At 40.1% G+C, this 12,595-nt stretch overlaps 1 protein-coding gene across 1 annotated transcript in view; it reads left to right on the top strand.

The window, feature by feature from the left end:
* The window catches only part of LOC128378569 (NACHT, LRR and PYD domains-containing protein 14-like), a 118,684-nt gene that overhangs the window by 55,668 nt on the left and 50,421 nt on the right, over positions 1–12,595 (top strand). The window contains exons 8-9 of the mRNA XM_053338133.1: positions 2,181–2,354; positions 8,415–8,588. Of these exons, the coding sequence (XP_053194108.1) occupies positions 2,181–2,354; positions 8,415–8,588 (348 nt within the window). The remainder of the gene's footprint in view (positions 1–2,180; positions 2,355–8,414; positions 8,589–12,595) is intronic.

The following is a 12,595-nucleotide window of genomic DNA, read 5'->3' as shown; positions in this document are numbered from 1 at the left end:
ACCTGTTCCTCCCTTCATAACACAACCTGCCCCCTCCCTTCATAACACAACCTGCTCCTCCCTTCATAACACAACCTGCCCCCTCCCTTTATAACACAACCTGCCCCTCCCTTCATAACACAACCTGCCCCCCCCCTTCATAACACAGCCTGCCCCCTCCCTTTATAACACAGCCTGCCCCCTCCCTTCATAACACAACCTGCCCCTCCCTTCATAACACAACCTGCCTCCTCCCTTCATAACACAACCTGCCCCCTCCCTTCATAACACAACCTTCCCCCTCCCTTCATAACACAACCTGCCTCCTCCCTTCATAACACAACCTGCCCCTTCCCTTCATATCACAACCTGCCCCCTCCTGTCCTGTGAGTCTCCAGCATATTGATAACGGCTCCTTGATCAAGTGCAGATGTTTGCACATTGTTACAGACATCCCAACTCTCCCGTAAATTCTGGGAGTCTCCTGCATATTCTCTGACGCCCAAATCTGAGATCCAATCTCCCGGAATCTGGAGTGAGCGAGCAAGAACGTGCACTGGAGGGTGATGCGTGCACGTGTGATTGTGTGACGATCAGTGCAGCGCGTGTGAGAGCAAAGCGTCTTTATAGCTCTGTGTTGCCGCTTATTAGACCGATTGTATCGCACCTGTCAACTAAAGAAGACAGACCACGCATGGAGCAGGTGTACGGAAGAGGATTAGGGGGAAAAAAATGAGTTCTGGCTTTTTTCTCAGAAAGTCAGAATTCTGAGAAAAAAGTCAGAACTCACTTTTTTTCCACAGTGGCCCTGATCCTCTTCCGTACAGGTGCCATGGTAAACAGGTGAGTTTAAATGCTGCCGAGAGGAAACTGCTTTTGCCAGTGTCAACCGTGGCACGCGTTCCTAAGGTTGCCGACCCCTGACATATTGGTTAATCTATTGAACAATTTATTGCATTGACACAGACTGATGTGCATTGTTTATGGGAATGTAATTCATGGTTTATCATCTCTAGAAGTGTATGATTCAACTTGTTTGTTTTTTAAGAAGGAAAAGAAAATTGTAATTATTGATTATATTGAATTGCAATACTTGTAGAATCACAATTATCAAGAATCGTGATACAAATCAAATCGTGACCAAAGTATATCGTCCCACCCCTAATATAACTCCATTAATAATTCCATTATTCTATGCACATTACAATCTAATGCATTTTGAAAATCACTGCTGATTTAAAGAATTAGAGTAAATGTATAGTAGGGTGCAGTTAATCTTAATAGTAGTTATAGTACAGGGCTGAAAACATTTAAATCTTCATCACAAAACCGTCCTGAAGAAAGTTTTTTGGTTTTTGTTACAAGCCAAGGGGCCATAATCTAGTGATCACAAAAAACTGTTTACTCGTATCACACAGCCTGATGCAAGGACTACATAATCCACTAGAGATGATGTTGTAGAAGCTACTGTATATAGGAGCCATAGACAGACATTTTAATGAGATAAATTAACTGCACTAAGTCATGAGCACTTTTGAGAGATATTTCTACAAACTGCTTGAGCTTCCTCTCTCACGTGCAAACGACTTGTTGCGTTTATGAGGCAATGTCAGCATCAACTCTAGTGAAGTGAAATCACATATTTGAACATTTAGTTTTCTGCTACATTGTTGTGAGCAGCTGTGTGTGTGTGTGTGTGTGTGTGTGTGTGCGTGCGTGTGCGTGTGCGTGTGCGTGTGCGTGTGTGTGTGTGTGTGTGTGTGTGTGTGTGTGTGTAGCCAGCTCTGGCCTGCACAAAGCCTAAGATTACTAATCTCTCTATAAATTGAAAGTAACATTTCAGAGCTAACCAATTAAATATACAGAACTTCCTTTAAAAGATGAAAAATTAAGCCTTACCGTTTTCTCCCAGGAACAACGTTGTTCAAACTCTTCCAAAAGTTCTGTAGTCTGTAGACCTGCTCGGCTAGTCACGTGTCCCACAGCAACAACAACACTGGGCTTTCTGCAGATGCGCCTGGGTTAGGGTTAATATGCCCCCATATTGGCCAATGCAGATTATTAATAAAAGGCCAAAAATCAGTTGGTCGACTGATTAATTGGTTGACCTCCAGTAAAGAGTCACATCTGTATACGAAAGTCCCTCTCAACTAATATCTGTTTGAAACTGATCAAGTTTACATCTTTTATTCTTTATTCAGGTTGGATGACTGCAGTTTGTCAGAGACCAGCTTTGCTTCTCTGGTCTCAGCTCTGAAGTGCAATCTCTCCCATCTGAGACTGCTGTATCTGAATAACAACAAGCTGCAGGATTCAGATGTGGAGCTGCTGTCTGATCTTCTGAAGAGTCCCAACTGCAGACTGGACACACTGAGGTCAGAAACCATTTTTTACTTCTGTGTTTATTTAATATGATGTGACAGTTGTGGTGACACTAACCTGCAGACACCAGGCTGATAGTATGCTGATCAACACTGAATATCTTCATGGGAAAGTCTACTTACAGTGGTTTAGTCCATTGATAAAATCCTACACTGGATACTTCACTCTGAAGCTCTCAAACTGTTTTTTTGTATGTTTTTAAGCTGCATCCTGTTGGGTTCAGATCTTTGGAGTTTCCATCTTCTAAACTTCAGGGCTGGACAAAAAAAATGATTTCCAGATTAATTGTGATTCTTATTTGAATGATCAGTAATCAATTCTTGAGATCCAGAGATGGATCTTTGCATTGTGCCTTTACTCAGTAAACTAGTGTACATGTGCACTGTGTTGTGTGTCTGCAGTGTTTCAGTTAGAGCAGCATTGTAGTGGAGATTTGTCCTTAACTTGAAATAAATAAATAAACTGAAGATCAAACGGCCACTGAGGCACCTCAGGAATGAATCTTACTCAGGAGGAAAAAGTGCGATGTCCAGGCAAGCACGAAGTTTCTTTTTATTTGAACATTTAGCAAACAGACAAAGAACAACGTTATCTGCTGCCTCTCTTGCCCTGGTATAAAACCAGATGTACTTCCTGGTGCCTGCTGGTCCTCTACCTGTCTATCTATAGAAATACATTCACCTCTGTGTCCCAAGCTGCACCCTACTCACTCTGCTCCTTGGTTTACACCAGCCCTACGCCAGCTCAAAACTAAAGGCCGTCGCTTGGAGCGCCTTTATATCAAAACCGGCCTTGCAGTTCACAAAGACATGTACTATAACCACATACTCGAATACAAGGATGCTCTTTCCTCAGCCAAGACCACATACTACACAACCTTAATCAGGACAGCTGATGGGAACACTAGAGCCCTATTCTCAACTCTTAACAACATTCTGAAACCACCTGATGCTCTACCACCTCATCTACTCACAGTTACACAGTGTGATACCTTCATGACCTTCTTCAATGCCAAAATTGAAAATATCCACCAGACACTGACTGCTAGTAAAAACTCTGCATCCTCTCTGCACTCTTGGCCTACATCTTCCTTCAGCTCTCCGCTCACCAGCTTCACACTGCCAACTGTCTCTGAAATAAGTGGTCTCATTCATAAAGCCAAGTCAGCTACCTGCCAGTTAGACCCACTACCTACCCACCTGGTCAAAAGCTGCCTACCTGCCCTGTCTGCGTTAATAACTGACATCATTCATTCCTCACTGACTTCTGGTGTTGTTCCATCATCACTAAAGACTGCTGCAATAACTCCTACACTCAAGAAACCTGGCGCTGATCCAAATGACTTGAACAACTTCCGTCCCATCTCTAACTTGCCATTTCTCTCCAAAATACTTGAAAGAACGGTTGCAGCTCAGATCCACACCCATCTGTCTGACAACAACCTTTATGAACAATTTCAGTCAGGCTTCCGTCCCCTCCACAGCACTGAGACAGCCCTAGTGAAAATCACCAATGACCTCCTGATGGCATCTGACTCTGGACTTCTCTCCATTCTGGTTCTCCTCGACCTGAGTGCAGCCTTTGACACCGTCTCTCATGACATCCTCCTGGACAGATTAGCCTACATTGGAATCACTGACATCCCTCTGGCTTGGTTCACATCATATCTCTCTGACCGCACTCAGTTTGTTCAAATCAAAAACCTGAGATCCGGCTCCTCTCCAGTCTCTAGTGGTGTTCCCCAGGGCTCTGTCCTTGGCCCCCTCCTGTTCATTATTTATCTTCTGCCTCTTGGTCACATTCTCAGGAAATTTGACATACAATTCCACTGTTACGCTGATGATACCCAACTCTATCTTTCCACTAAGCCTACTTCCACTCTGCCACCCACAGCTCTATCCGACTGCTTACTGGAAATTAAATCATGGCTCTCACTAAATTTTCTTAAACTTAACGGCGAAAAAACTGAGGTCCTCCTCATCGGTACCAGATCAACCTTAGCAACACTCAATACTTTCTCCATGTCCATCGACAATACCACTGTTCCTCCATCCTCTCAAGTAAAGAGCCTGGGTGTCATCCTGGACAGCACACTATCGTTTGAAGCCCACATCAATAGCGTTACTCGGTCTGCATACTTCCATCTACGTAACACCAATCGTCTCCGTCCCTCACTTTCACCAACCTGCACCGCTATCCTGGTAAACACCCTGATCACATCTCGTCTGGACTACTGTAACTCTCTCCTCTTTGGTCTTCCGCGGAAATCTCTCCACAAACTCCAACTTGTACAGAACGCAGCCGCTCGTATCATAACCAGAACTCCCTTCATTGAACACATCACTCCTGCTCTGCAGCAACTTCACTGGCTCCCTATCAAATCCCGCATTGACTTTAAGATTCTACTCCTCACATTCAAGATCCTTCACAACCTGGCACCATCATATCTCTCTGACCTTATTCACATCTACACACCTTCTCGAACTCTCCGATCCTCCTCTGCCAACCAGCTCTTCGCTCCATCTGCCAACTTACAGTAACCACCATGGGGTCAAGAGCTTTCAGCCGATCTGCCCCTCGCCTATGGAACTCTCTCCCACCTGACATTCGCACTTCAGACTCTGTCTCTACCTTTAAATCCCGCCTGAAAACACACCTATTCAGAGTGGCCTACTCTATCTCCCATTAACTATGCAATCTTCATTATATTAATGCACTTTGAAGTCACGTTCATATTTATTTTTATTTTTATTTATTTATTTATTTTCTTTCTTTCATTATTCTTTATCTCTGCACTAAATGTCACCTGATTTGTATTTGTTTGATGTAAAAATAAAAGCAAAATAAAAGCATCAAAATAAGTATATAAGTAAATAAAAGCATCAACCAGTACTCAAATTAACCAAAATGATACTTATATTATAATTTAATTAACCAAGCAACCCCCACCACACACACACAAATTAACATTTAACTATCAATTTAACAAAACCAATATATACCTCCAACAAGCATGGTGTGTAAAATGTCTACTTTGTGGAAGCCAAGTTATTATAATGTGCAAAAAAAGTTTAAAGTAGCGTAGATGCTAGCTGCTATATTCACCATCTTGAGTCATGATTGTCCTGTAAACTGTGATGTGAATAGTTTCAGTCTGTGGACTCGCTGCATTTTATGGGACTGTGGTGACTCAGGATGATCAGTTGACTCTGGCTGTCTCGTTGGAGCTCTACAGATCACATCTACAAGAGGAGCAGACTGAAAAAAGACTCCACACACTGATCTGAGCTACATTATCTGACTACTAGATGTGAAACTGTCGAAGTGGACTGAACAGTGATCAGATTCTACTGTATTCAGAGTGTCTCTACCTGCAGGGGAGCTAACGGCAGCCAGCAGCTGTCTGCAGTATCAGACTGATGTCAACACAAATACAAACAGTGCACATTAACTAATGAGCAGACTTTGTGTAGTGGAGCTAATAATAAAATGAGCAGCCTGGATGTTCAGTGTTTAGTCTCTAGGTTCACCCCGCTGCGTTGGCCAGAACACTTAAGGAGTGAGATGAATAAAGGGCTGAGAGAAGTAGCACATGCAGTAACAGCTGGATGCTATTGTTGTGTTGTTTTCTATAAAGAAATGATAAACATATAAAACTGAATGAAGGATAACACATACATATATTACCTGTATTATGTAATATGCATACTATTACTATTACATACTATGCTTACATTTCTGTCCTCCTTTACATTGTCAAAGAAACAAACTGAAAACACTCATTACACAGGTTTCCAAACATGTTATCACACTATAACACTTCCTGCTGTCTACACTTCACATTAAAATCCTCCCACTGAGGAACCAGCAGGGTGCTTTTATTGTGAAATCCTACTGGAAGCTACATCCTGTCACTGAGTTAGAATAGCTTCTGCATCAAAACAGATAACAACACTTGGTATCTCAGCTCAGTCATTAAACTCTCTTAGAAGTAGTAACAGCAGGTAATAAATGTATGAACATATTGTAACTCAACATGCAGAGTCCATTGAGCTAACGGTGCTAATTAGCCGTCATGAAACCGGCTATCGTTGCTATAGTGATTATTACACATGAACCAATAAGCTCTGAGCTCACACTAAAGTAACACAGCAGATAAATTACTGCACTGCTCACCTCTAGCCAATCACTGACCTTTACCTGCGTGACGTCACTAACAATATAACTATATAACTTAGCAGCACTGAATCAGACACCTGACAGCTTATCAGACAGAGAACATAGCTCAGTTCTTTTTAACAATATTTAACATTTTAACCTGTACATACATTTATGCATTTTAACACATATTTTAACCAGTTTTTTAATCTTATGAACTTTATTAATGCTACAACTATTCATGCTGTTATTTATTTTTTGGCAGGTATAATGTGTAATTGGCGGCAGATTAAAATATCAACGGCCAAAATGTCTGACAGGAAAAAGGTCAAATAAATAAATAATGTATAAACTCATTAATAACATATTCAATACGAATATTATCATATGATATTATGTGATATAACTTATAAGATATGTTGCCTTAACAACAACAAACACAAAGTTGTGGAAAAGTTTCGTTTCCTTCGGTTTCATTGAGAACTTTTTGATCATGTCACTGACTGCAGCACTTAGAAATCACGCTGCAAATAAATGTTTCACAGTTATATCTGCAGATCCGTTATGGGCCGGATAAAAAATCATACACAGCTGTGTTTATAGGCTTACATTAAACCATCATTAATCAGAAAACTGTTTTATTCCTGTCATTCACTCTCACCGGACCACCGCTCTCTCTCTCTCTCTCTCTCTCACTCTTTCTCTCTCACTCTCTGTCTCTCTCTCTCTCTCTCACTCTCTCTCTCTCTCACTCTCTCTCACTCTTTCTCTCTCTCTCTCACACACTCTCTCTCTCTCTCTCTCTCTCTCTCTCTCACACACACGCACACGCACACTTTCTCTCTCTCTCACTCTCTATCTCTCGTCTTTTTTAAAGTAAAACAGGAAGCCAACAACAAAGCCTACTTCACTTTTAACTTCATCAAACTAATATAAATGTACCCACGTCATCCAAGGCTCTGTCCTCCCTCACAGCAGCTGCTTGTACAGAGCTCTCTTCGCTGACGGAGCATGGCTAATTGTTTGATTTTATGATTATAGTCTATGCTCAGTTCAACAAGTTAGTTTAGAGTTCATTCTTTTAAAAACGTTTTAATAAAATATATTTGTAGAATCAAAGCTAAATCAACTGAGGTCACTGCAGTCATGCAGGTCTGTGCGCACAGTTTAGATGCTCATTGAGTTTTTTTTGTTTTAAAGCATGTGACCCCAGGGAGCTCTGTACTGTATTACACATATGTATATGACCGCTAGTTGTTCTGTATGGTCGGAGTTCTGGAATATTACCGGCCATAAAAAGGTCTAGCGTAAACTCTGGTCTACACTCAGTCCCCACATTTACAGCAGACTAGGTGTAATGAAGCTATAAATGGCAAATGTATTAAAGTAAAAAGTAGATTTTATCTCAAAAATATACTTGAGTAAAGAGAAGAAGTACAGTTTAAAAATGGAAGATGAAAAGTTCTTGTTCCTTTATACTCATGTGTTACTTATAAGTCGTTACTATCCACCACTGCACGTGATGTTGGTCTTTTATTATTCTTGCTCATCTGTTTTACACTTATAGTCTAAAAATATACATGTGTCATATTTTTTAGTATTATTGTGTTTTTACTTGTTTTGGCTGCACAACATGAGTTAATATAGATGGAGTCAGTGGAGCTGCAGAGTTTAAGAGGTGAAGTCACTACGTCTTTATTGAAGTAGCAGCATGTTGTCATTAATATTAATGAGAGCTCCTTTTCACTGTTTGTATTTGACAGTTTTTAACCTGCATCCTGTTGATGGAGTTTCTATTTTCTAAACTTCTTCAGCTCTGAACAGATTATGAAACACTGAATGATTTCAAACATGAACTTTGTCTTTTAAAGTGACATCTTTTATTCTTTATTCAGTTTATGGAGCTGCAGTTTATCAAAGATCAGCTGTGATTATCTGGCTGCAGCTCTGAAGTCCAACCCCTCCCATCTGAGAAAGCTGGAACTGCGTTACAACAACCTGAAGGATTCAGACGTGAAGCTGCTGTCTGATCTTAAGAAGAGTCTACGCTGCAGACTGGAGTTTCTGAGGTCAGTAGAGAGTTGGAGTCAGTCTGTGCTGGTTTCAGCAGTTTTGTATAGAGTTCAGCAGAGTTTGAATAGAACTACAAAACTTCATGTACATATTTATATACAGATTAGATATATTGATAAATAGACTTACAGATAGATAGCTTCCGGTGTTCTTCTTCTTCTTCGTCGTCGTCATCTTCTGGCCGACCAGGTGCATTAAATGCGTCTTCTTTGGTTTTATAGCAGGAGTTACTGCATAGTACCGCCACCTACTGCACTGGAATTGTAACGACAAGCTACATTCACAGACAGAGTCCCATTATAATGCTTTTATGAGCGAGGTCGAGCGAGCCAAAAGCCGAAAAATGTATTTGTGGTGAACGTAACTCTTTCGGCCGCCACGAATAAATGAATGTGTGGGAAACACTGAACAAAAGTCTTCATCATCAAACTGTCACACCATCAAATCTGATCTACATCACTTTATTAATGTTGATATGATTCATATTGTTGAAATGTAGAGATTCAACTTTAAACTTTGATAAGAGTTGACATGTATCAGCAGTAAATCCATCAGTAAACTGATGAGTGAATGTCTCTGTTTCTGCAGTAATGATGTGTTCATGACTCTCACCACTTTATTTCCTCTGTGTACTTGAGTGAAATCTGCAGAGGAAACACACTTGATAGTAAAAGTGTGTGCAGGTGTGTGAGCTTGGAGCTCAGTGTGTTCACTCCAACACGTTAACATGAGAGCTGAAAGGAAGCAAGCTACGCTGCACAGCTGTTCCACTTCTGGTCTGAACAGGACTGAAGTCCCTGCTGCTCTTTATACTGGATGTGCTGCATCACTGACTGACAGCTGATCAAGTGAGTCTCACTAAACACTCATTTATCTCCTCTGTTCTTTCTTCTTCTCTCATCAGCTGGTCATGATCTCTGTCAGAGTGAGAGTGAACATCCAGGAGTGTTGAGAGAGGGTCAGCTGGATCCTGATGATCCATCTGGAGTCTGGATCTGGATTTTGTCGTCTTCACTTAAGTCTCTTAACTGACTCCAAACTGAACAGTTATCTCTGGATTTAGCTGAAGTCAGCACTTTACAGATGAGTTGTACATGAGCAGTTTGATGCAGAACAATTTTTCTGTGTGTAAACATTAAAGGTGTCTAGCTTTTATATGCTAAATTAATATTTTATGTCTCAGAACAACATTTAACAAGTAATTTACACCAAATTGTAAATTAAACACTGGTCAATCAATCAGGCGTCTTCAATAATAAGTTTATAAATTACATTTGTCTGTGAGATCATGTGACTCAGCCCTATCAAATGCATCCATTACATCTTTTTTTCTACATTAGTGCAGCAGCTTGCATGTATAGCACAACACTGCACACAGCCAGAATGATGAAAACATGAAAAATATGAAATGTATCTTTACTGTCCAACTCATCTCCAGCTGAACCGCTTGTTGACTGATGTGTCCTTACAGCTCTTTGTATTATATCTCTGCCATCAGCAGGTTAAACACATGGCTTCCTGTTGCATTTAGAATCCAATTCACGGTCAGGCTCCTGCATATGTGGCAGACCTTCTACACATCAGCTCACGTTCTGAGGTCAAACATGTTAGATTCACTCTGTGTTCCACGCAGCCGCCTAAGGCCCTGTGGTGATCGAGCTTTTGAGGCTGTTAATTCTCTTTATGCATTTAAAAAACAGCTAAAACAGCTTCTGTTTAGACAGGTGTTTGGATAACCTGTAGTTACCAAGCTTCAGCCTTTCATTTTTATTACTTTTACTTATTATTATAATCCTATGTATAGGTATGTATATGTATAGGAATGTGTATATATGTATATAGAGACATTTTGTGTGAGTGTGGATTGCTGTATCTTCTTTTCTGTATGTTTTATCTTGCCTATGTAAAGCACATTGTGACTTATATCTAAGAAAAGTGCTTTATAAACAAATTTGAGTTACTTACTTACATGAATTATTCAATAAATTAAGCCATGTTTTGCATGAATACAGCTTGTTTTTCTCTAACTTCACACTGAGTGGAGGGAAATGAATTAGTGTTGATAATCAGCACAGATAAATATGGAGCCTGCTCTTTGCTGTCAGGGCTCTGATCAACCTGTTTGATACGTGTTTATCTTCATTTAAATCACTTTTTAAAACTCATCTTTATCCACTGATCTACCAGTAATTTAGTTTTATATGCTTTACATCTTAAATTTGATTCTTTTGTGTGTTTTTCTGGTTTATTTTCTTGCTGTATGTTTGTTAGTTTTGTGTAAAGGGTTGTGTAACGTTGCTTTGAGAAGTTTTATACACATCTGAAGGGAAGGAGGTGGGATGATGGTGACACTAAACAAAGACCAAATTCTAATGTGGAGCTTCAGCTTCATGTATAACATATCTTTCTATTGTAGTTATTTTTCTGTCTTTGTTTATAAATGAATCATATTTGATTGAATCTGTGTTCTTTGTTTTGGATTTCTGTGGATCTGTTAGATTTTTTTGCTGAACCACCAGGAAACGCCATCTGAGTTTATGTCCCACATTAACATTAGACAAAAACCCAAAATGAATTAAAATGCATTATTTATCTGTAATGTAAATATACCCGCGTAGCAAAAGCTGTTAATTCAACGTTGAATTGTGGTCAGTAAGGTTGACTTTAGGTTAAATTTTGTTTAAGGTCAGAAATCAACCAAAAATCAACCTTTTGATTGTTTTACTGTTGAAAAAATGTCATTGAATCAACTTTGAATTAAGGTTGAATTTTAGAGTTGAAATGCCAACATTAAATCAATGTTGATTCAATGTGCTGGTTTTTAACTTCGTTTAAGTGGGTGGGACCATTTTACAGGAGGAGGAGGGGGGGGGGTCTCATATCCTAAATTAAGCACCATATGCTGTGAACAACAGCTTTTTGATTTTTTATAAATGTGTGTAAATGTGTTTGTTTCTTATATACAGTCTATGGTGTAAATCTTATAAAGGTATGTGTGTAATGTGTAAAGACAAAAACATCTCCAAGTCGCCTTTGTACAGAGACAGTGAGGAAGGAGGAGAGAGGAGCGCCCCCTGCAGGAAGGTTCAATCATTTAAAATGTAACGGCTGTAACGGTTCCCAACAGACAGCGCCACCGTGTGTCCTCTGAGAGAAAGACAGTAGGTGAGAGTTTTTATTACTTTATATTAACTTTGTGATAAATCAACACATTGTTATGTACTTATGTTGATAATAAGACGAAGACAAACGTTTCACACTGCAGATTTAAACAGGGTCTCGTTATCAAGTATTTGAAGCTTTGATGTTAGCATTAGCGCTAACTAACGTCGCTAACACTTTTTAACAGCAGCAGCAGCAGCCAGTGTTACCCTTGCTGATTTAATGTGGAGATAAGATAACATTTGCTTGAATATGGTGACAGATATTTTTCCCTAAAGGTGACTTTACTTGACATTCTCACGCTGAGTAGAGATAGATCCCACCGCACAGAAATTAATATACTATATACAGTGAGACCTACGAGCCAATCAGAGAGTAGTATTTCTTGTTGCTGGGTAAATTAGGAAAATAAATCCGTCAGTTGAGAGCTCTGAGTATGTTAATCTGTGAATCAGTGGGTTTGATGGACTGTAAAATAAACCAAAGATTTGTAGAAATATGTCTAGAACTACTGAAGCTACCGTTATCATGTCAACAGTTAAAGATTAAAGATAAAGATTATTATGTCTATGGTACACACAGTCCCGCGTAATGTTTCCCCTGGTTGCTATGGAGACGTGTTGGCGAAAGCATAGCAAAATGTCCGTCAGTTTAGCCTGGTTAAAGTCTCCTGCTACCACGACAAAAGCTTCTCGGTGCTACGATATACACACCTGTAACCCCCCGGGGCAGGTAAAACCATAGACATGTATACGTAGACGCCGCATTGACTGTGGAGAGGCGTGCCTAAAGCGCCGCCATCTTGGTACAGGGCTAGCAGAGGCAGTAGTGCATGAATCTC

This window comes from Scomber japonicus, chromosome 18 (genome assembly GCF_027409825.1).
Source record: "Scomber japonicus isolate fScoJap1 chromosome 18, fScoJap1.pri, whole genome shotgun sequence".
Taxonomy (NCBI): domain Eukaryota; kingdom Metazoa; phylum Chordata; class Actinopteri; order Scombriformes; family Scombridae; genus Scomber; species Scomber japonicus.
This window is presented reverse-complemented; position numbering and strand designations above follow the sequence as displayed.